At 43.0% G+C, this 24,956-nt stretch overlaps 2 protein-coding genes across 2 annotated transcripts in view; both read left to right on the forward strand.

Moving 5' to 3' along the window:
• Tmem217 (transmembrane protein 217) overlaps positions 1 to 18,053 on the forward strand; it is a 42,956-nt gene extending 24,903 nt beyond the window's left edge. The window contains exon 2 of the mRNA XM_005318885.3: positions 16,921 to 18,053. Within this exon, the coding sequence (XP_005318942.1) occupies positions 16,932 to 17,504 (573 nt within the window). The 5' untranslated portion in view covers positions 16,921 to 16,931 and the 3' untranslated portion in view covers positions 17,505 to 18,053. The remainder of the gene's footprint in view (positions 1 to 16,920) is intronic.
• Positions 18,054 to 22,667: 4,614 nt separating this feature from the next.
• Positions 22,668 to 23,615, forward strand: Tmem217b (transmembrane protein 217B). The gene has a single exon (XM_005318886.3). It carries the CDS (start codon positions 22,674 to 22,676, stop codon positions 23,226 to 23,228), a length of 555 nt encoding a protein of 184 aa, XP_005318943.2. The 5' UTR covers positions 22,668 to 22,673; the 3' UTR covers positions 23,229 to 23,615.
• The last annotated feature ends 1,341 nt before the right edge of the window (positions 23,616 to 24,956 follow it).

A 24,956-nucleotide genomic window follows, 5' to 3' on the forward strand; every position in this document is an offset into this window, starting at 1 on the left:
AAAGCTTGGTTCAGGGCCTATAAAACAAAGAGCATTTTAAAATAAACATTACATACTTTTGTGGGTTCAAAAATAATTCTGTTAGGGCTGGGGATGTGGCTCAAGGGGTAGCGCGCTCGCCTGGCATGCGTGTGGCCCGGGTTCGATCCTCAGCACCACATACAAACAAAGATGTTGTGTCCACCGAGAACTAAAAAATAAATATTAAAAATTATCTCTCTCTCTCACTCTCTTTTTAAAAAGAAAATAATAATTCTGTCAAAGTGAGGTAAAAGAGGGGCCAAGTGTAGTGGCCCATGCCTATAATCCCACCGGCTCAGAAGGTTGAGGCGGGAGTATTGCGGGTTCATGGCCAGCCTCAGCAACTGAGTAAGGCCCTAAGTGACTTAGCAAGACCCTGTCTCAAAATGAAGTACACAGGGCTGGGGTTGTAGCTCAGTGGCAGAGTACTTGCCTGCCATGTGGGAGGCACTGGGTTCGATTCTCAGCACCACATATAAATAAATGAATAAAGGTCTATCAACCACTAAAAAATATTTTTTAAAGTTTTAAAAATAAAATATACAAAGAGCTGGAAATATGGCTCACTGGTAAAGCACCCCTGGGTTCAATGCCTGGTATTAAAAACAAACAAACAAAACAAAATGGTGATATAAAAGGATGAATATTTATTTTTCTAACTTTATTTTTTCTAGTATAGTTTGCTGGAAAATCTACATAAATATATTTCTATGCTTTGAATGTTTTTGTCTCCTCCAAAATGTCAAATGTGTTGAAACTCAATCCCCACGTATTAAGGGGTGGGGCCTTTGAGGAAGTAATTAAGTTGTGGAGGCTCTACCCCATAAATGGATTAGTGCTGTACAAAAAGATTGGAGGGAACTAGCTTAGCCCCTCTTGACCTTCTGCTTTGTGAAGATGTGAGAACACAGCAAAAAGGTGCCATCTTGGAAGCAAGGATCAGCCCTCATGTGACACCAATCTTGGCTGCCTTGCACCTTCTAGGTCCCAGAACTGTAAGAAACACATTTCTGTTCTTTGTAAAGTACCCTGTCTGTGGTATTCTACTGTACCAGAATTGTGTATTGCAGCACAAATGAACTAAGACAGATATCTTTGATTTGAAATGTTGTAAACATTCCAAGGTGGAGTCAGAATCACTTTTTTCTTTCTTTTTTGTGGTGCTAGGGATCGAACCCCGGGCCTTGTGCATGCTTGGAAAGCACTCTACCAACTGAGCTCTATCCCCAGCCTCTCAGAATCACTTCTAATTGTATAGTAGAACTGGCCCCCAGTTCACAATGGTTCAACTTACAATTTTTCAACTTTACAAGGGTGTGAAAAAGACATTCAGTAGAAACAGTACTTTTACTTATTTATTTATTTTGGGGAGCAGTGCTGGATGGAATCCAGAACCTCATGCATGCTAGGTGAGGACTCTATTGGAAATACATCCCCACTCCCTGAATTTGAATTTTGATCTTTTCCAAAGACAGTGATGTGCAGGGTGATAGCCTCTTGCAAGCTGCAGGTCCCAGTCAACTTAAGCAACCACAAGGACAAATAGCTGACACTCTGCAGTGCACTTCGTCACTAAGCTATCATGTTCAATGGGCTAGGTATATGAATTTGGGGGGGCGGGGACTGGGGATTGAACTGAGAGGCACTCAACCACTGAGCCACGTCCCCAGCCCTATTTTGTATCTTATTTAGAGACATGGTGTCATTGAGTTGCTTAGTGCCTCACTTTTGCTGAAGCTGACTTTGAACTCACGATCCTCCTGCCTCAGCCTATAAGCCACTGGGATTACAGACATGCACCAATGAAGTGCATTATTTACTTAGAATACTTTCAACTTACAATTGGCTTACCAGGCCATAACCCTGCTGAAAGTCAAGAAGCATCTTTGGGCTCAAACGGTAGCTTGCTCTCCTGGCATGCGTGCCGCCCAGGTTCGATCCTCAGCACCACATACCAACAAAGATGTTGTGTCTGCCGAAAACTAAAAAATAAATATTAAAAATTCTCTCTCTTTCTCTCTCCCTCCCTCTTAAAAAAAAAAAAAGGAAGAAGCATCTGCATTTGAGATAATGTAGCCCTCCAGAAAATTTTACAAATAAACCGAAAAGGCTTTGCACTATCCTTAAGTACTTTTCGTAGTAATGTTGTTAACCCTTGGTTTAGACTGTGACAGAGTTATCCTGCTGTCCTTCCACATTGCCTGTTTCAATCATCTCTGTAGCTAAGAAGATACTACATTAAAAAAAAAAAAAAGTCCTACCAGAATGAAAGGAGCCAGTGGTATTTATTTAACAGTCTACTTATTAGGAACTCATGAAATAATTACATTTTCACACATTTACTTTACTTTTACTAAAACCGGGGTAGCCGGGCACTGTGGCTCATACCTGTAATCCCAGTGACTCCAGAGGCTGAGGCAAGAGGATCATGAGTTTGAGGCCAAACCCAGCCATTTAGTGAGGCCCTAAGCAACTTAGTGAGATCCTGTCTCAAAATAAATAAAAAATAAAAAGGGCTGGGGATGTGGCTCAGTGGTTAAGTGCCCCTGGGTTCAGTCTCTGGTACAACATCACAAAATTATTAATTGTAGCAGTCCAAAGGAGACGTGATTGGTCTAGAGAGGCAGCAGGGGAGAGGGTGCTAAGATTTGAATCTATGTGTCCTTCCCAAATTCATATGTTGGAACTTAAACCCCACGGAGACAGTGTTAAGAGGTGAACCCTTTAGGAAAATGAAAAGTTATAGGGACTTCAGCCTGTGAAGGAGATGAGTGCTCTTGTAAAAGAGGATTCAAAGAGCTGCCTTTTGCCCTTCTGCCTTCCACCAGGGGTAAATGTAGCAGAAAGATGCCATCTTGGAGGTATGAAGAGCCAGCTCTGCTGGCGCCCTGATCTTGGACTTCCCAGCCTCCAAAACTATGTGCAATAAATTTCTGTTGTTTATAAATCACCCAGGCTATGGCGTTTTGTTATGGCAACATGAACGGATTAAGACAGATAGGAAAAACAATAATCCAAGAGACAAGAGGAGCAGGGTGTAAAGTGGATCAAACAATGAGCTTCCTTGGATGTAGAAGATGAGCAAGAGGAAGGTACCTGCAGAAATGGGTAGATGCATATTGATATTGTTTACTTAAATAAGAACCACTGGAGGGACTGAGGGTGTAGCTCAGTGGTAGAGGGCTTGCCTAGCATGTGCAATGCCTGCTGCCCTGGGTTCAATCCCCAACACACATACATACATACATACACACACACACACACACACACACAAATGGAGTCACAGCATATGGGGATGGAAATGGTAGAAACTATAAGGTCAGTTTGGAACATCTTGAATCAGAGCAACACAAAAAGTTCCCCAAGGGAGACACAGTAGTTGGAAATGCTGGTTTGAAGTTCCAGATAGAAGATTTGGAAACCATTGGTGTAGTGTACATGGCAGTTATACCATCGGAGTACATGGCAGTAGAATAGAAATGAGTAATTACCTGGGAGATAGTATAAAGTGTCAAAAGACAAATACTTAAGAACCAGCAGAGCTGGGCGCAGTGGCACATGTCTGTAATCCCAGTGGCTCTGGAGGCTGAAGCAGAAGGATCGTGTGTTCAAAGCCAGCCTCAGCAAAAGCAAGGTGCTCAGCAAATCAGTGAGACCCTGTCTCTAAATAAAATAGAAATTAGGACTGGGGATGTTGCTCAGTGGCCGAGTGCCCTTGAGTTCAATTCCCGGCACCCTAAATAAATAAATAACAGAAGGAAACCATTAAAGGAGTTGCCAGAGATGGAGGGAAAAACCAAGGTGAGGTTGGAGTTAGAAGCAAAGAAAATATGCTTTAGGGGATGAGGGGTGGTCAATGGAAAGTTCCTGAGAGGGCAGGAGACCAGGCTCTGGAGCACAGTTCATAGTAGCGTGGAAGAAAAAAGACATTCTGTCACTGTAACAAAGGAAAGGGGTGTGTATGTGGAAATGGGGTTTGTGGGTCCAGAGGGAAATGGCTTGGATGAGCCATTCCAGAGAATAGGAGTTCCCAGCTGTGTTGGGGGCTAATGGAAATCCATGACCATGAGTTCATACGGGCACAAAACTCTCGTAGGACCTTTGGTCTACATTGGAGGTTTGGGAAAAGCATATAGAAAATCCACTCTGGGCAGGAGCCTTTTGGTGGAGAGCATTTCTGGCTTTTGCCATTTCAGCGTGTTGTTCTGTTTGTGATCTCTAATTCTATTTACATCGGTTCCAGAAAATTCTATTTTGGGGAACAAGGTATCTTTGGTAACTGTTAATCAAATATATTAGCCCAGAGTCAAGAATAAATTCCTTTTTAACCACTGTTCTCTAATTTTAAAAGGGCTTTTATAAGCAAAAAGGAAAATACCTTACAGTGTGACTTTTCCTTCAGTTTTTTTTTTTTCTGAAAAAAGCTGCCCATTTTTAGGTATGAAAAGGCAAATAACTAGGCTCATGCAAACTAAGGACTTTTGTCTGGGTCCCACCTCCAGAGACTCTGATTTTAGTAGGTCTGGGATAGAGATTGAGTTCTGTCTCTGTCACTATAATTTTTTTTCTTTTTATACTTTTTTTTTTTCTGTACCAGGGATTGAACACAGTGGTGCTTAACCACTAAGCCACATCCCAGTCCTTTGTATTTTGAGACAGGGTTTCCCTAGGTTGCTTAGGGCCTCGATAAGTTGCTGAGGATGGTAACTTGCAATCCTCCTGCCTCAGTCTCCCGAGCCACTGGGATTACAGGCATGTGACACCACAACCAATTAATAATTTTTCTTTTAAAAAAAATAGGACGGCCTAGAAAGCATGGGTTTGAGGAAGAATAACAGTCTGGAAGTAGTTTAAGAGCAGAGCAGCCTGAAAATATAATTTACATTTCTAATGGGAAAAGAATAGGTATTAAAACCATATACCCAAGGTAAGCACGGTGGCACACACCTGTAATTCCAGCAACTCTGGAGGCTAAGGCAGGAATATCACAGGTTTGAGGTAACTTGGGCAATTTATTGAGACCCTGTCTCAAAATAAAAAATAAAAAGGGCTAGAGAATGTAGAACGTCCTGGGTTCAACCCCTACTACGAAAAAGGAGGGGAGGACTGAACACTCAAAAGAAAGCTCTGCAACTTCTTAAAATTAAATGCATCCAGGCATAGGACCCACACCTTAATCCCCGATGAGCTGGGAGGCAGCGGCAGGAGGATCACAAGTTCAAAGCCAGCCTCAGCAACTTGGTGAGGCCCTGTTTTAAAATAAGAAATAAAATGGGCTGGGGATGTGGCTCAGTGGTTAAGTGCCCCTGGGTCCAACACCCTGTACCAAAAAAAAAAAAAAAAAATTAAATGGAGTTTTCTGACAGCTATTTAATTAGATTCTTGAATTGATTTGGTTTAATCCCATAGCCTCATTAAAAACAAAAAACAAAAAACAAACACTTTGTGTTGTTATGTTGTTTGCACTTGTAGAAAACTTTGTTAAAATACATTTCCAAAAATACGCTTTAATTTTTGTAAGATAATTGCCCAGTTGGAAACAGGCGATTCACCCAGGTCCAAAGAAGAATTCAAAGGCCACGCGTGACTGTAGTGGGCAAAATTCTGGCCCCTGTGAAGGTTGGTGAGGGCTGCATGATAATGCCAGCTGATGAGTTAACAGAATGTTTTTCTCCCAGTTCTGGGGACGGAGACCAAGGTGTCGGCAGGGTTGGTTTCCTCTGGGTCTTCGCTCCTTCGCTGGCAGAGGGCCAGAGTCTCCTCCAGTGACTTCACATGGTCATGCTTCTGTGACTTAATTCCTTCTTCTAATAAGGACACCAGTCGTTTGCTTAGGGCTGATGCTAATGACCTAATAACTTAATCGCCTGTTTAAGGGCCCTGACTCCATCGCATTCTAAGGCATGGGGGGTTTGGACTGCCCACACACACATTTTGGGAAAAGGCAGTTCAGCCTGAACAACCTTCTGACCTTTGCACCAATGATTATGGCAAAAGGGACTCTGCAGATGTACTTCAGGTTAAGGACCTAGAGATAAAGAGATTATCCCAGATTACCTACTCACAGGAGCCCAAGAAAGAAGAGGACTCTTCTAAATTGAGGCAGAAGAAAAAGGGAGAAATCAGAGAAGTTCCAAGCACAAGAAGAGTTTGAAGGAGCACTTCTGGCCCTGAGATCACAGGAGCTAAGCATGAAGCCTACCATCAAGAACCAAAGCCTGGGGCTGGGGTTGTAGCTCAGTTCTTAGAGGACTTGCCTAGCATGCACAAGGCCTGGGGTTCAACCCCCAGTACCATAGAACCAACAAACAAAAGTCCTTAAGAGGGACTGGGGTTGTAGCTCGGTGGTAGCTCACTTGCCTCACACATGTGAGGCACTGGGTTCGAATCTCAGCACCACATTAAAAATAAATAAATAAATAAATAAATAAAGATATTATATCCATCTACAACAACAACAAAAAAAAATATTAAAAGTCTTGGGCTGGGGATGTGGCTCAAGCAGTAGTGCACTCGCCTGGCATGGGCGGGGTGCTGAGTTTGATCTTCAGCATCACATACAAATAAAAATAAAGATGTTGTGTCCACAGAAAAAACTAAAATAAATAAATAAATATTTAAAAATTCTCTCTCTCTCTCTCTCTCTCTCTTTTAAATAAATAAATAAATAAATAAAAGTCTTAAGAACAAAGAGTGGCCCATAAGCTAATACAAAATAAGGAAGGGGGAGGTTAGTCCCACACTCTAAGAAACTGAATTCAGCCAACAGCCTGAAAGAGCTGGAAGCAAGCCAGCCAATAATTGGTTTCTATCTAGCAGGAATTAGAGCAGAGAAGCCAGTTAGGTGTTCAGGCAACTGGGACTTCTGACCTACAGAATTGTGAAATCATACATTGGCAGGAAGCTTCGTTTGTTTGTTTGGTACTGGGGATTGAACCCAGGGGTGATTTACCACCGAACCACATCCGCAGACCTTTTTTTTGTTTTATTTTGCAAAGTTGCTTAGGGCTTCGCCAAATTGCTAAGGGTGGCCTTGAACTTTCAACCCTCCTGCCTCAGCCTCCCAAATCTCTGGGATTATAGATATCTGCCACCACATCTGGCAATTTGTATTGTTTCAAGCCACTAGGTTTGTGGTCATTTGTTCCAGCAGCAGTGGAAAACAAGTTAACAACCAACTAGATTCAACAAATTAAGAAAAAATACTAGAATCAAATCCGCAGTTGCCTTAAACCCAGGATGAGCCAAATGATAAAATGAATCAAATTAAGTGACTAATAAAACTGCAAGTTTAGAGGGAGACGAGTCAGTCTTCAAAGTCCTAGGGAAGAATCAAAAACTTAGCAGGGCTGCCACAGTCTGGCTGGGCACAATTCAGGAGCCACTTGTCAAAAGAAACTAACTTTATTTTTAGAACACACACACCAAACCACACAGCTCCTCAGGAAAAACCCTCAGAGCCCAACTGCCACCACCCGCTTCCCACAGCCTCTCCCCCTCCCCCACTCCTCCTGCTCTTGAGACCGATTGGCTGGGTCGTGTGGGCGGAGCCAAAAAAGTCCCCCAATGAGCAGCTCCGTGGTCTGAAAGGGCGGGGAAACAGCCCAATGAGCATCACCACAGAGGAGCCAATCAGTTGGCAGCTAGAAGTTGCTGGGGCCCTTGTGAGCCAATCATCAGCTGGCAGCTGGAAGTTTTCTGGCAGCTGGATGTTTGCTGGGGCCCCTTTGGCTGTCGCTGTCAACACAGAGCCACCTCCCACAGGCCAGGAGCTCACTTTGCTCAGGTCAACTTGCAGCTAAATTCTGAATGGTCATCAGTAACTATGAGTGATTCCTCTCCTGACAGGCAAAAACTGACATCTGGGCATCTCAATGCATAAAAAGTGCAAATACCCTTGATTCCGTCACCACCATCAAGTAGTAAATAAACATGTATGATTATATAACAAAAATGTTGTAAATTCTAACACAATGCCTCACTAAATGTTTATTGTGATCATTACTACTGTTATAATTACTTAATTTCACTAAATATTTTAATTTATGACATTAAAGCATAATTTCTCTCTCTCACTCACTAACTCTATTTATTAATTTTGGGGGGACACCAGGGATTGAACCCAGGGGAGATTCACCACTGAGCCACATCCCCAGCCTTTTTTATTTTTTATTTTGAGATAGGGCCTCCCTAAATTGCTGAAGTTGGCTTTGGACTTCTAATCCTCCTGCCTCAGGCTCCCAAGCTGTAGGAATTATAGATGTGTGCTTCTAGGCCCCACCAAAGCATACTTTTTAAAATTGACTCTGTATATATAACTTGTATATAACTTGAGAGATATAAATCTCTAGGGACAAAAAAAAATGAGCCAGTATCAAGATTTTAAATCACAAATGTAGGAATACAGGAAAAAACACATTAATAGTATTTTCATGAGCTGGGGATGTGGCTCAGTAGTACAGTGCATGTGTGAAGCCCCTGGTTTAGTCCACAACACCACAAAAAAATGAAGAAATGGTGTTTTCATGTAACAGAAAATTTCACATTTGCTTTATCAAATGAGATACGGAGATTTCAAAAGCACGAACCTCAAAATCCAAGGCCTTCCAGAGCCAGGCAAGTAGGATGAATTAGTAAGGTCAGGAGGTGTTCAGGTAACAGGGAATGCTGGGGCCAGGAGCAACAGGGCAGTGTCCACCTGCCCCAAATCATTTCCAGTTCCTTTAAAAGACCGAGCTGTTCAAACAAAACATGTTCTCGGATCTGGCTGATAATTTTTGCTCCCTTCAATTCCTGGTCTGTTCTCCTTTCCCAGGTTAGAGACGGTTGCTTTCTCTTAGAACGACCAAGAGTTTACCCTTAGAAGGGAAGAAGAGGGAGGGAGGGGAAAAAAGGAGAAAAGCTGGGGAGCAGAGAGAGAGAGAAAAGGAAGGAGAGAGGAGCACAGGGGACCTGACAGGAACTGAGGACAGGTGACTGAGAGACAGGCCTTTCTCCAGCCAAGGACTCCCAGGAAATGTGGGATCGGGGGTCTCTAAGCTCAGCAAGCCACGAATCTCAGGAATAGATGAGGCACAAATGGGTTGAGGGTTAAGACTGCGTTCAAATCCTGACTTTGCCCCAGGTGTGATGGCGCACCTGTAATCCCAGCAGCTCAGGAAGCTGAGGCAGGAAGATAGGGAGTTCAAAGCCAGCCTCAGCAACTTAGTGAGGCCCTAAGCAACTCAGCCAGATCCTGTCTCTAAATAAATTATAAAATGGGCTGGGGTGTGGCTCAGTGGTTAAGCGCCCCTGGGATCAATCCTCAACACCAAAACAACAACAACAAATGCTGCTTTTGCAGCTGAGCAGATGACCAGCTTTAGACAAAATTAATTAGCTTCTCTAACTCTTAATGTCCTGATTAGTAGGTATTAAAATGATTATTGTAAGTATGAAATACTTAAATTACAATTAAAACAAAAGATATTGGAAGACAATACATGATTGATTATCAAATGAATTATAAAAACCACAGTGATCCTAAGATTACAGTGACTTGGGAGGTTGAGGCAGGAGGGTGGCAAGTTTGAAACCAGCCTCAGCTATTAAGCAAGATCCTAAGGTTAGTGAGATACTGTCTCAAAATAAAAAATAAAAAGTGCTGTGGATGTAACTCAGTGTGGGAAAGTACCCCTGGGTTTAATCCTCAGTACTAAAAAAAAAAAAAAAAAAATTAAAGGGAGACATAAATATGTGTATATACCCGCATGTATACATATACACACATACATATATATATTTTGGTGGTACTGGGGATTGAACAATCCAAGGACACTCTACAGCTGAGCTATAGCCCCAGCCCTTTTTATTTTATTTTCTGACAAGATCTCACTAAGTTGCTTGGGCTGTCCTTGAACTTGCAATCCTCCTGCTGCTGTGATAGTAGAAGCAAACATGACTTCATTTTGTTTCTATGACTTCATCCTGTAAAACAGCTATGCCAAGTGGAAGGGTCATGACTGGGGCAAGATGTTCTTTTCCTTTTGCTATAGAAACCTTTAAGAACACAGAACTACCTAATGAGGTATTGTTTCTGTAACTAGGGTAACGGGGCTCTGTTTCTGTAACTGGGGTGACTGGGCTAACTGTGATTGGTTAGGCTTCCCTCTGCTTGACTGCACTGTCCCGCTTCTGTAACCTGGCTTGCTTGCATTGGCTAGACCCCGAACATCCCTTTTGGGGTTTTCAGGCTTATAAGGAGCACCCTTGCAATTGTTCGGGCTGATCAGGGGAACAGCTTTATGTTCTGGTCAGCCGCCACCGGTGTGCTTCAATAAAGGCTTGATTCGATTATACGTGAGTGGTCTGGAAGTCAGTTTATGAAACCCTGGGACGAAAGCTTTAACTATACCACTGCGGTCTTGCCTCCTTAGTTGTTGGATTTACAGGTGCACACCACTGAACCTAGCAAGGAAACATCTTTATGAGAATATTGTGAATAGAAGCATAGGCTAATGAGATAAAATGCAAACAGTAAAAATCTGCTGGGTTGTTCAAAAAAAAGGAAATACTTTTTCCAATGGGTCACTACTCTTCATTGGATTTCTTCAGTGCAGGAGTCGTATGTTAAAGAACAAGCTAAGCTATTGTAGTATATAAGAAGGCCTTGCCAGGGGCTGGGGATGTGGCTCAAGCGGTAGCCCGCTCGCCTGGCATGCATGCGGCCCGGGTTCGATCCTCAGCACCACATACAACAAAGATGTTGTGTCCGCCAAATACTAAAAAATAAATATTAAAAAGATTCTCTCTCTCTCTCTCTCACTCTCTCTCATTCTCTCTTTAAAAAAAAAAAAAAAAAGAAGGCCTTGCCAGACATGGTGGTGCATGCCTATCATCCCAGCAACTAAGGAGGCTGAGAAGGATTGCAAACTTAAGGCTAGACTCAGCAATTTAGCAAGACTCTAAGCAATTTATCAAGACCCCCACCTCAAAATTAAAAATAAAAATAGCTGGAGATGTGGCTCAGCATTAATCCACCTCTGGGTTCAATCCCTAGTAACAAAAAGAAAGAAAGAAATACTACAAATTAGTGCAGCCAATTTGGAAAGCAGTATGGAGATTCCTTGGAAAGCTAGGAATGCAACCACCATTTGACTCAGCTATTCCTCTTCTCAGACTATACCCAAAGGACCTAAAAACAGCATGGGGACACAGCCACATCAATGTTTATAGCAGCACAATTCACAATAGCTAAACTGTGGAGCCAATTTAGATGTCCTTCAGTGGATGAATGGGTAAAAAAAAAAAATGTGGCATTTATACACAATGGAATATTACACAGCACTAAAAAGGAATAAGATCATGGTATTTGCAGAGAAACGGATAGCATTAGAGAAGATTATGCTAAGTGAAGATAGCCAATCCCCAAAAAACAAATGCTGAATGTTTTCTCTAATATAAAGGGGGTGACTCAAAGTGGGGTAGGGAGGGAGAGCATGGGTGGAAAATTACCTCTAGATAGGGAATAGGGGTGGGAGGGGAAGGGAGGGAGAAGGGGAATAGCTAGGATGGTGGAAGGAGACGGTCATCATTACACAAAATTCATGTATGATAATGTAAATTTGGTGTCAACATACCTTATATACAGAGAAATGATAAATTGTGGTATAAAGGTATATTAAGAATTATATGCAAAAAATAAGAGAGCTCATGTATAATAGCATAATTTGGCATGAACATACTTTATATACAGACTTATGAAAAATTGTGCTATGAATGGATAATTAAGTATGTAATGCACTCCACTATTGTCATGTATGTAAGAAATAAGAAGAAGAAGGTTTAAAGATAGTAGATTATTTATAAGAAGAGTTTCTTTTCTTTTTTTGATATTTATTTTTTAGCTATAGTTAGACACAATATCTTTATTCTATTTACTTATTTTTATGTGGTGCTGAGGTCAGAACCCAGGGCCTGGCACGAGCAAGGCGAGCGCTCCACCACTGAGCCACAGCCTCAACTGCTTCTTCCTTTTCTATCTCACGGAGCCATTCTCCATGACTGATTAAGGTGCTCTCCATATTCAGCGAGAGCTTCCAAGTCTGGGTCAAAGATCAGCTCTGACCATGGCTAAGAAATAGGAAGGAAGAGGGGCTGCAGAAGTGTAGCTGGTGGTGGCAGGGGCTCGCACCTCCCAGGTTGAGGCCTGGGTTCAATTCCCAGCACCAAAAGGAAAGAAAAAGGACGCAGGAGAGAAAGTGAGCGCATCCCCGATTCTTCCATGAGTAAGACTATAAAGTGGCACACAGGGCTTCCCCTCACCTGCCCTTGGTCCCATGGCCACATCAACAGTCAAGGGAAGCTAAGCACTGGCTGGCTGGCCACGTCTCTAGCTAAAAGCAAGAAGAGGGAAATGGCTACAGATAGACAGTTACTCATCTTTTCCAGAGATGGACCAATGGAAGCCCAATTTTTTTATGTGAATTCTAAAGAAGACTAAGAGGAACTCTGCGGTCCATTGTAGGTACATGAGGCAATTATGCAGCAGGTGCAAAGTGCAGGGTTAGGTTATGTTGGTTAGGTTACGTGGCTTTTTTCCCCATGTGTTTTTTTCCTTCAGGAACTAGGTGTACAGAGTTGGATTACTCAGCATCCTAGGTCATAAAAAGCAGTCGTCATTGGTACATGTGTGGCTCACTTTTATTCTTTTTTCTTTCTGGTACGGGGATTGAACTCAGGGGAGCTTCACCACTGAGCCACATCCTCAGCCCTTTTTACATTTTATTTAGAGACAGGGTCTCACTAAGTTGCTCAGGGGCCCGCTTAGTTGCTGAGGCTGGCTTTGAACTCATGATCCTCGTGCCTCAGCCTCCCCAGCTGCTGGGATTACAGGTGTGCATCTCCATGGCCAGCACTTTTATTCTTTTATGTAATAATTTGTGTCTTTAAACTATGATGAGACTTGTGAATCCCTTACAGTTATCTTTACATCCCTGTCCTATCCCTGATTCTTACACTTCAGAGGTCTTTATTATTCTCTCACTCTTTTATTTTGTTTTGTTTTCGGTTCCTGGGATTGAACCAGGGGTGCTCTAACACTGAGTCACTTTTTATTTTATTTTAAGGCAGAGTCTCACTAAGTTGCCCAGGCCGCTAGACCTTGAGATCCTCCTGCCTCAGCCTCCTGAGTTCCTGGGATTACAGGCAGACGTTACCTTATCTGGTTTGCTTTTAAAATAAAGTTTTATCCACATATATATGTATGGCTAAATAACATATTATCTCATTTTAGTGGTTTTCGAATTTTGTGAAAAGGTTATCATCATACTATGGCCCTTAAACTCTAAAAATATTTTTTTCTGGGGTTGGGGAGATAGCTCAGTTAGTACAGTGCTTGCCTCACATGCACAAGGCCCTGGGATCAATTCCCAGCACAAATAAATTATTTTTTTTTTCTGGTTACAGAATCCTGGGTTGGCAGTTGTTTTCTTTTACCATGATTAAAATATAAATCCAGGCTGGTAGTGTGGCTCAGTGATAAAGTGCATACTAAGCATACACGAAGCCCTGAATTCAATCTGCAGCACATTAAAAAATATATTTTTTAAAAAATCAATGTTTACATATATATATATATATTATTAAACTCTATTTTTAATTTTTTAGTTGTAGATAGACACAATACCTTTATTTTGTTTATTTATTTTTACGAGGAGCTGAGGATCGAACCCAGCGCCTTGCACGTACTAGGCAAGTGCTTTACTGCTAAGCCACAACCCCAACCCCTATATTTATATATTGATACACACACACACACACACACATATATCCATTTGATTTGGGTTTCCTTTGATTCCTTTTGAATAAAAAAACATGCTCTTCCAAAGGGCAGTGACTAGGGTACCAGTGCCATCCTCCTGGATCCTTCTGAGATTTCTTTTCTTTCTTTCCTTCTCTCTCTCTCTCTCTCTCTCTCTCTCTCTCTCTCTCTCTCTCTCTCTCTCTCTCTTTATTTATTTATTTTTGTAGTGCTGGGGATTGAATCCAGGGCCTTGCCCATGCTGGATGCTCACTGTATCACCTAGCTACACCCCAACCCTTGCTAGATTATTTTCTATGGTTTCCTACCTCTTTATAGATTTTCAACTTTACCTTTTATTTATTTAAATATAGTAATCAAAGAAAATCCTGACACATGCTACAGCATAGATAAATCTTTTATTTATTTATTTATTATTTATTTTTTAGAGAGAGAGAATTTTTTTAATTTTTTTTTTTTAAGTTTTCGTCGGACACATCTTTGTTTGTATGTGGTGCTGAGGATCGAACCTGGGCCGCATGCATGCCAGGCGAGCGCGCTACCGCTTGAGCCGCATTCCCAGCCCCCTAAATCTTTTATTTAAAAAAAAAATTTTTAGTTTTGGATGGAAACAATACCTTTTCATTTTATTTTTATGTTGCGCTGAGCATGAACCCAGCGCCCCACATTTGCTATGCAAATGCTCAACCACTGAACTACAAGCCCAGCCCCCATAGATAAATCTTAAGGTTATTATATCAAATGAAACAAGCTAGTTGCAAAAGAACAGATACCGGGCTGGGGAGGTGGCTCAAGCAGTAGCGCGCTCACCTGGCATGTGTACAGCCCAGGTTCAATCCTCAGCACCACATAACAACAAAGATGTTGTGTCCGCCAACTAAAAAATAAATAAATAAATAAATATTTAAAAAAAAAAAAAAAAAAGAACAGATACCATGTGACTTCTTTTATATAGATTTCTAGAGAAAGTTGAATGGTGGTTTCCAGGAGCTGGGGGAGAAAAAAAATGGGAATATCTTGTTTAAGAGGTATACAGTTTATTTTAGAAGATGAACAAGTTCTAAAGATTGTTTGTATGACAGTATTAACTATAAACTACAAACACGACTGAATTGTATGCTTAAAAATGGGTAGGATGGCCGCTGGCATGGTGGCACACACCTGCAATCCTGGCTACTCCGGAAACTGAGGCAGGAGGATCACAAATTTGAGGCTAACCTGGGCAATATAGCAAGATCCTGTCTAAATCAATCACTCAATAAAATTAAAAATAATTCTTAAAAAATGGCTATAGTGGCAATTATACCACAATGCAAATAAAATAAAAATAATATCAGAGTTGTTTTATAATCTGTATTTATTGTAGTTCTGTTGCTGCTATACGATATTTCAGCTGGTTCTCACAGCGCCTTGTTCTTATGTGCTTAGTTATTATTTTTTTTTTTACCATGTTCTGGTCATTATCCCTGAAAAATTGCTAATGGTGACTTTGGGATGAGGACCAGCATAAGAGGTGCCATCCTCCAGGGAGGATTTGAGTTTGTTTGTTTCTGCCAGGCACTTAGAGACACTTCTAGTTCAAGACAACTGTAGATGAGATTTATGAATGAAAGGGTTTAAAAAAAAAAACTTTACATAACTTGGTTATAAATACACATGCACTCACAAACTGGTTATGGTTACAAGTTCTCAAGAGTCTCCTGGGAGAAAGATATAGGGGGCAAGTTTACTTTTGATTCACTGGTTCCCTGGTCACGGCTAATGTGAGGGAAGACCTCTCAACACATGTGCCTCCTGGGTGGAGCCTGCTCATTCCTCTTACCTGCAAGGCTGGCATAATGAAATTGACACTTGCCAGTCCTAGAGGCACAGGCTTATAATCCCAGCAACTCTGGAGGCTGAGTCAGGAGGACTCAAAAGCCAGTCTCAGCAATTTAGTAAAAAGGGCTGGGGACGTGGCTCAGTGCTTTGCTCCTGGTAATAATCCCTGGTACAAAAAAAAAAAAAAAAAGTAAAAGAAAATTACATTTGCCCAAACTGGCAAATACCCTCAAAGCAAAACTAAATCCCTGTTTTGCTGAAGTCCTAAAGCTCTCACCTGATCAGCACTTCTGTGCTTTTAAAATATTTAAAAACTATTTCAGGGCTGGGGTTGTAGCTCAGTGGTAGAGTGCTTGCCTAGAAAGCTAGAGGCCCTGGCACTGCAACAAAACAAAACAAAACAAGTCTATCTTTTCTAGTTGTTTTTAGCCTCAAGTTGCCCTATTAAATAATCTAACCCATGAGAGGTCCTTCTACTTTATCTCCTGTTTCATTGATGTCTGCTCTTTCTGTTTATTTTCTTTCTCCTACTTTTTGATTGTTCTTATTTTTAAAAAATATATTTTTATTAGTCACTGATGACATTTTTTATTTTATTTATTTGTATGTGGTGCTGAGAATCAAACCCAGTGCCTCACATACAATTTGGTGTTTCCTGCTACGAATGAAAATTACTAGGAGGTTTTGAACCCAGAGAAGTTTTGATTGGTCTGGGGTGGGTACTTCCAGCAATTCAAATGCCAAGCCACGGTTGAGAATCACCATTCTTTTTTGGGGGGTAAGGTGGGAGTACCAGGGATGGAATTCAGGTGCACTCAGCCACATATCCCCAGCCCTATTTTTTTGCATTTTATTTAGAGACACTGAGTGGCTTAGCACCTCCTTTTTGCAGAGGCTGGCTTTGAACTCGCAATCCTCCTGCCTCGGCCTCCAGAGCCGCTGGGATTCCAGGCATGGCCACCGCGCCCCGCTGAGAATCACCACTCTTAATTTCTCAGCTTGCTGCTCCCAGCTCCAGACTGAATCCTCCCTCCTCCCCGCCCCACAATCATTTTTTTTAATACCTTTATTTTTATTTATTTGTTTGTGTGTGATGTCGAGGATGGCACCCAGCGCCCCGGTACTAGGCAAGCGCTCTGCCGGGAGCCACTACCAGGGCGGCCTCTGTGTCCTGGCCTCCCCGTGTCCATCATCCCCACGGTGGAGAAGGAGGCAGGCAGCGTGCTCTGTGCAGCACCGGCAGGAGCTGCAGCCCGGCGTGTTGTTTGTCTCCGCAGGAGGCCTGGGCATGAAGCAGCAGCAGTGGTGCGGGCTGACGGCCAAGATGGGCACCGTGCTGTCGGGGGTCTTCACCATCCTGGCCACCAACATGTACCTCATCTTCGAGCGGAAGCACCTGGGGCACGGCAACTGCTCCGAGATCAGCCTTCAGGAGGAGAGCCCCAACCCCGCGCGGCAGTTCCTCGTCTGCTGGAGCTACACGATCGTGCTGTGCCTGTCCATGGTCACCATCGTCCTCAGCTGCCTCCTGCTGTACGCCGTGTACGCACAGATCTACAGCGGGCTGCTGGTCTACGGGGTCTGGATCCTCTTCTACGAGGCCGTCAACCTGGTGGTCCAGGTCTTCACCAACAAGCTCAGCTCCACCGAGGTGCGCGCCATGCGCTGGCTGGGCTTCGTGCTGCGGACCCTGCTGCACTGCTACGGGCTCTTCTTCGTCGTCGTCTACGCCCACACCATCTACAAGAGCCAGAACCAGGGGAACATCGTCTTCTACAACAGACGCGTTTCCATGAGCGGCGGAGAGACCCCTCGGCAGAAGTCAAAGATCCTGAGCTTTGTCCACCACTATAAAGAGTGACCTGGGCGCCTGTCTTTCCCCAAGAGGCAGGTCTCTCCGGTTCTTAGGGTAGCCCCTTTCTTGCTCTCTCCCCCGCCCCTTTGGCTGAGCAGTTTGGCCAGTGCAGACCCCACGGCCACTCTTCCAGGGGGAATGTGGAGAGATGAAGTGATTCTGATCATAAAGGGCGTATCCTGCTCCTTGAGGGCATTTGTTGAGTTCAAGGGCCTCATGATGGATCAAACCTTCCTTGAATTCTGCCTTCCTGTTCTGGTTATGCTACTGCATAACCTTACTGGTCAAAATCAAGATGAAAAAGTACAGAAATGAAGCTGATTTGCTGAACAGCCGGCTCTCCTTGTTTTGATATGTCTTCATTCGTCTTCAACCCACAGCTCTTTTAATGTGATCTCAGGCTAGCCTCATCTGTATTTAGACTCAGATTGTTGTAGCACAAAGAAAAGACACTGTTGGCCTTGGGGTGGATTTGTGCTATGGTTTCCCCCTCTGTCTTCTATGCTATATTCCAGATAAGTAAGACAATAAAAATAGAGGAGAATCATTCTTCAATCTGTCTTGAATTCTTTCCCTCCTTTGGCGTTCAAGAAGCACTAAAGGGACTTGATTATTCAAGAGGTAAATTTGTGGGACACGATGGCTACTCGGTGAGGCTGAGGCAGGAGGATCACAAATTGAAGGCCAACCTCAGCCACTGAGCAAAGCCTTGTCTCAAAATTTAAAAAAAAAAAATTAAAGGGACTGGGGACATAGCTCAGTGGTTAATCCCCAGTACTGGAAAAAAAATTAAACAGTGATTAAATTTATTTCTATGACTATCCCTGTACTGTACACTGTGGGGGATACCAAAAAAGAATAAGATGTGTAGCCTGACCTTCAGGATTTTGTAGCTTTATGGAAGAGACTAACTTACTATTTATGAATCAATTAGCCAATCAAATCATAAAATGTACTGTTGCAGATCAACAAACTCTCCTCCTCAAAAAAATAAACATATCACACGCACACACAAAAGCCTATAATTGGACAAATGTTGGCATATGTACATGCCATGAAACCATCACCAAGATCAGGTTCACAAGCAGACATCATCCCAAACTTCCCTGTAAACCCTGTCTTCCAACTCTCTTTTTTTTGGGGGGCGGGGGGGCTACTGGGGATTGAACTCAGGGGCAATTAACCACTGAGCCCCATCCCCGGCCCTATTTTGTATTTTATTTAGAGACAGAGTCTCACTGAGTTGCTTAGTGTCTCCCTTTTGCTGAGGCTGGCTTTGAACTTGTGATCCTCCTGCCTCAGCCTCCGGAGCTGCTGGGATTACAGGTGTGTGCCAACATGCCTGCCTTGTTGTTTAGTTTTTTTATTTTTTTAAATATTTTATTTTTTAATATTTATTTTTTTAGTTGGACACAATAGTTTTATTTTGTTTATTTTTATGTGGTGCTGAGGATGGAACCCAAGGCCTCGATTGTGCGAGGCAAGTGCTCTACCGCTGAGCCACAACCCCAGTCCTATTTTTTTTTTAAGTAATCATGAATAAGAACAATTTAAATATTGTGTGCAGGTTTATATGGATTTAATGCTTTCATTTACCTTCAGTAAATACCATTTTCCCTTTTTAAGAAACTGGCATTTTTCTTCCCAGAGTGACTGTCCCATTTAAATTCCTTCTCTGGTCCACGAGAGTTCCTGTCCCTCCACATCTTCCCCGGCATTTAACATGGGCAGGAATTTTTTATTCGAGCCATTCTAGTAGGTATATAGTAGTATTTCATTTGCAACTTTAATTTAAATTTCCCTGATGACAAATGATGTTGAGCGTTTCTTCATGCACTGATTTAGCATTTTTATATCTTCTTAAGCAATGTGTCTGTTCAAATCTTTTGCAGATTAAAAATGTGTTGTGAAGCACAGGGTTTGATTCTGAGCACCACATAAAAATAAATGAATAAAATCAAGGTCCATCAACATTTTAAACAGCAAAAAAATGTTGTTAGGCAGACAGTGATACAAGCCTGAAAATCCCAGTGACTTGGGAGGTTAAGGCAGGAGAATCACAAGTTCAAAGCAGGCCTCGGCAACTCAGCAAGGCCCTAAGCAATTTAGCAAGATCCTATGCTAAATAAAATATTAAAAGGGCTGGGGATGTGGCTCAGTGGTTAAGAACCTGGGTTCAATCCCTGGTACCAAAAAAAAAAAAAAAAAGGAGGAGAAAATCTAATACAGAGTTATGTGAAATAAACAGAAATTTGTTGACTGGGAAGTGTAGGAATGAAGGCCCAGCAACTGGCAAAGGCCTTGCTGTGTCATAACATAACCAAAGGCCTTACAATGCAAATAGGCAAAAAGGAGGGCAAAAAAGGGAGGTAGTACCGGTGAGCAAGTCCCTCCCACAGTTCCAGCCCGAGTCCACTCATGAGGGGAGCCCTGGTGACCTTCAAAACTCCCAGCTCAGACACTGTCATGACGGCCATTAAATTGCAACCTGCGTTTTAGAGGGACAGACATTCCAACAACAGCACAGGCCATTTCCATTTCCATAGGAACTTTAGAATCAGCTTGAAGTTTCTATTTTTAAAAAGCCTGCTGGAATAAATTAAAAAAAAAAAAAAAAAGCTCTCTGGGATGTTGATAAGGATGGCACTGGATCCATAGATGGATTTAGGGAGAATTGAAATCTTGATTTCAAATCTTGATTTCGATTCTAATACATGAGAATGATATCACCTCCCCATTTATTCAAGTCTTTAATTTCTCAGTAATGTTTTATAGCTTTCAACACTCCAGTCTTCATGTCATTTGTCAGATTTATTTTATATATATTTTTTTCTCTCTCTCTTTCTTTTCTTAGTGGCACTGGGGATTGAACCCCAGGTGCTTCACACACTGAGCAACATCTGCAGCCCTTTTTATTTTTTACTTTGAAACATGGTCTTGCGAAATTGCCAAGGCTGGTCTTGAACCTGGATCCTCAGCCTCTTGAGTTGCTGGAATTCAGGTGTGTGCCACAGCTCTCGTCTCCATCATTGATTTCGAATGTAATTTCAATATGAACAGAGAACATACATTTTTCATTTTAAATTTATTGAGGCTAGTTTTTCGTTTTTGTTTTTCAGTGCTGGCGATTGAGCCCAGAGCCCTGCACACGCTAGGCAAGCAGTCTACCTCTGAGCCATACACCCAATCCCAAGACTAGTTTTATGACATTTAATCTTGATAAATGTTCTGTGTGAACCTGGAAAGAACAGCTGCTACTGTTACATGCAGTGCTCCATAATGTGAATTAGATCGAATTGGTTGATAATATTGTTCAAATCTTGTAATACCTTTCCTAATTTTCTGTCTGCTTCTTTTTTAAATTTTAATTTAATTTTATTTTTTTAGTTATAGATAAACACAATGCCTTTATTTAATTTATTTATTTTTATGTAGTTCCGAGGATTGAACCCAGTGCCTCACACATGCTAGGCAAGGACTCTTATCACTGAGCTATAAGCGAAGCCCCTTCTGTCTACTTCTATCAGTTAGTCAAAAAGAAGTATTAAGGTCTCTGAATATAATCATGGATTTGCTTATTTCTCTTTGAAACTAGCAGCCTTTTCTTTGTGTATTTTGAAGTGTAAATGGGTACATGAATGTTTAGAGTTATTCTATCTTTTTGATATAACAAACAAAAAAATAAGCCTTTATCATTTAAATTGACTTTTTTGCAGTACACACCTGGAATCTCAGCAGCTCGGGAGGCTGAGATTGCAAGTTCAAAGTCAGCCTCAGCCACTGAGCAAGGCCCTAAGCAACTTAGCCAGACGCTGTCTCTAAATAAAATACAAAAAAAAAAAGGCTGGGGATGTGGCTCAGTGGTTAAGTGGCCCTGGGTTCAATCCCCAGCAAAAAAAAAAAAAAAAAAAAAAACACAAGAAGAAGAATTGAACTTGCCTACCTGCAGAGGAGATACCCCTTTTCTCACTTTTTGTTCCCTATGGGTCCCCAGCCTATTGGCTGGTACTGCCCATATTTAGGATAGGTCTTCCCCACCCTCAGTTTGTAGACTCACAGGACGGACACACACACACACACACACACACACACACACACACACACTCCAGAAGTGCTCTTTACAAATTTTCTAAATGTCTTTCAACCTGGTCAAGTTGACAGACAAGTTTAACTATCCACCATGGAAACTTGTCAGTCAGAGAATAAGTGTGTGTTCCCCTCATGTGTCATGGTGCCCCTTCCTTCTCCCCCTCGCAGTAGCTCACAGGGTGGTGAATGGAGAGGAGAGAGGCTTGCTGGGGAGCCTTCTGCACTGGGAAGTGTAAGGAGGGGATCTGGGGTGTAGAGGGACATTTTGGTGGAGGTCCAGCCAACCCCAACCTTGGACCCTCTGTTATAAACATTCAGCAAAGTCTGCCTGGCCCTGGGTGTCTCACCCTGGCTGGAGCCAACCTGCGGAGTTCAGATCTAACCAAGGTTGCAGCTGGAGGCCTGTCTGCTGGGCTCGCCTGGGTAGCATCTTGGCCTGAATAGTAAGTCTTGCGTTCATGAACCTTCCCTCATGCCACCCACTGCTGGCCCAACCCTGTGACTTGGGACAAGACCGAGGCACTCCCAGGGAACAAAATAAGACAATTCCATTTCTAAGGGTTTGGAAGGAAAGACAGGGGGAGGGTTAGGGGATGATCCCACGCTCTAAGGAGGCAGAAGAGCTTCCTTTCTTTGGAGAAAACAAATTCACCAGAAGGAAGCCCTGAAATCTATCCCATCATTATTCCAGATACAGGAGCTTCCTAAGGCCCACAAGCCTGGAACAATAAGAGCAGGGTTTTGTGGGTTGTTTTTTTTGAGTTTTTTTCCATCTAAAGTAAAGCTGGAGTTGGGGCTGCAGAGTTGGAAGCTACCTTCCGATCACCCCAGGCCAGAGGTGCTTTCATTTCCCAGTGATGTGGTTCCCACAGCTGATTTAGTTAGAGCAGGGATCACACCCATGTCCTTGACCTCCAGCTCATGGCTTGTCCACACAGCAGCACTGCTGTCCCCAACCCTAGTGGCCTGGGGCATTAGCCTCAGGCAAGCTGTGCTATCTTGTCATGTGTCCCTATATATATATATATATATATATATTTTTTTTTTTTTCCTCTGCAGGCAATACTCCGGTGACCCTGGTGTACAATGGATGCCAGGATGTGGTCCTTCCTGGTGGGCCTCTTCTCTGTCTTCAACACCGTCCAGTTCTTCATCTTTGACCTGAACCAGATGACGTACATCGGCTACCAAGACAAGTACAACATCTACAAGACCACCGACTCCCAGCTGGGCTCTTGGGTCATGAGAAACAGGCAGGTCATCAACACGGTCCTGTCCCTGGTCACCCTGGGCATCAGCTGCTTCCTCCTCTACTGCCTCCACCACAACACCTACACCGGGCTGCCCATCTACGCCGTGTGGATCGTCATCTACGAGTGCATCCACCTCTCCATCGCCCTGTTCATCCACCGGATCATCAAAAAACAGTTCAGGGAGCTGAGCCACTTGTACTTGATCTTTCAAATCTCGAGAATGTTCCTGCACTTCTTGGGTCTGCCCTGCCTTGCCAAGCACGGCTATTCTATCTACAAGGACTCCTCCATCTCGAGCAAGTTAAGCCGCCGCAGGCGCTCCTCAGTCAGCACCATGGACTCGTGGTCCCCGGTGGGACCGGGAATGCTGTACCGCAAGTTAAACTAAGCCATGCCAGGAGCATGCGTTCCCAAGATGCTGCTTGCTCTTTCAGAGTTTGGGGGGTTTATGCATTGAGGAAGGAGAGTTCCTGGGGGAGGGAAGGTTGCATGGGCCAATTGCTGGGCCTGTGAGGAAGGGCCACTTGTTTTAGCAGGAGTGATGTATCACCTTCCAGCTGACGTCACCATGGCATCGGTGTGTGTTTCTGTCTCCCAGTCCCCTCTGCACTCTTAGTTTCTAATTTCTCTGTTGTGGATTGTCCAACGGATACATGGTTCTCCTGAGCCCTTTTGAAGCAGCGCTGGCCAATAGATCTTTCTGGGCTGGTGGAAGTGCTCTCTATCTGTACTGTCCACCAGCCACAGATGGCTATTGAGCACTTAAGGTGTGGCTCTTATCACCCGGCAATAAATTTTTAAATTTTTATTCCATTTTAATTAATTCCAATTTCAATAGTCACCTGTGGTGGCTTGTGGCTCCTCTAATTGGAGAGCGTGGTTGGTGAACTGGAGACTCGGTTGGCTTCTAGCCATAGAAAGGACCGACCCCTGCCCGCTTCCTGTATCCCTCTCCTCCTCTCAGACTTTTCAGAAAGTAAAGTTTGGTTCATCACAACATGATGAAGAAGAATCCCCTCTTAAGGAAGCTCCAGTTGAGTGCAGTGGCACATACCTGTAATCCCAGTGACTCAGGAGGCTGAGACAAGAGGATCACAAGGTCAAGTCCAGCTTCAGTAACTTATCGAGACCCTGTCTCTAAATAAAAAATTAAAAGGGCTGGGGTGCAGATCAATACTAAAGTGCATCTGGGGTCAGTTCCCGGTACCAAAAAAAAAAAAAAAAAAATATATATATATATATATATATATATATATATATATATATATATCCCCAGACATTGCCAAATGTCCCTGAAGAACAAAATTGCCTCTGGTTGAGAACTACTAATTTAAAGAAATGCACCCCCAGCCGGGTGCAGTGGTGCATACCTGTAATCCCAGTGGCTTAGGAGGCTGAGGCAGGAGGATCACAGTTCAAAGTCAGCCTCAGCAACAGCAAGGCACTAAGCAACTCAGTAAGACCTTGTCTCTAAATAAAATACAAAAAACAGGATAGGGATGTGACTCAGTGGTTGAGTGCCCCTGAGTACCAAAAAAAAAAAAAAAGAAAGAAAGAAAGAAAGAAAGAAAGAAGAAAGAAAAGCACCCCAGAGCTGAGAGCTGAGAGGTCACACTCTTGACTAAAGGAGAGTCTCTTTCCCTGAGATCATCTTACATTCAACCACCTGTGCAACATTCTGCTCCTGTTTTTGTTTTCTTTTTTGGGACTGGGGACTGAACCCAGGAACCCAGAACACTTTACCACTGAGCCACCTCCCCAGTCTTTACTATTGCTTATTTTTTACTTTGAGACAGGATTTCACTAAGTGGTTTAGGGTCTCCCTAAATTGCCGAGGCTGGCCTGGAACTTAGGATCCTCCTTCCTCAGCCCCCTGAGTTGCTGGGTGACAGGTGTGTGCCACTGCACCCAGCCCAGCACTCTAACTTTTAACAAGGTAAAAGGAGGGACCTTTTACCTTGTTAAAAGTTAGCGGTGGTGTAGCTCATTTACCTAGCACACATGAGGTCCTGCTTCCAATCCCCAGCAGGCGCGGGGGGGGGGGGGGGGGGGGGGGGGGGGGGGGGGGGAGAGGAACTTCTTTTAGGATATTTCCTTTGTCCTCAAAAAATGTTGA

The sequence above is a fragment of the Ictidomys tridecemlineatus genome, chromosome 8 (genome assembly GCF_052094955.1).
Source record: "Ictidomys tridecemlineatus isolate mIctTri1 chromosome 8, mIctTri1.hap1, whole genome shotgun sequence".
Classification (NCBI taxonomy): domain Eukaryota; kingdom Metazoa; phylum Chordata; class Mammalia; order Rodentia; family Sciuridae; genus Ictidomys; species Ictidomys tridecemlineatus.

Bases quoted from the DNA above. Each gene is read 5' to 3' on its own strand.
- Tmem217b (XM_005318886.3), top strand. From the start codon at position 22,674: ATGGATGCCAGGATGTGGTCCTTCCTGGTGGGCCTCTTCTCTGTCTTC.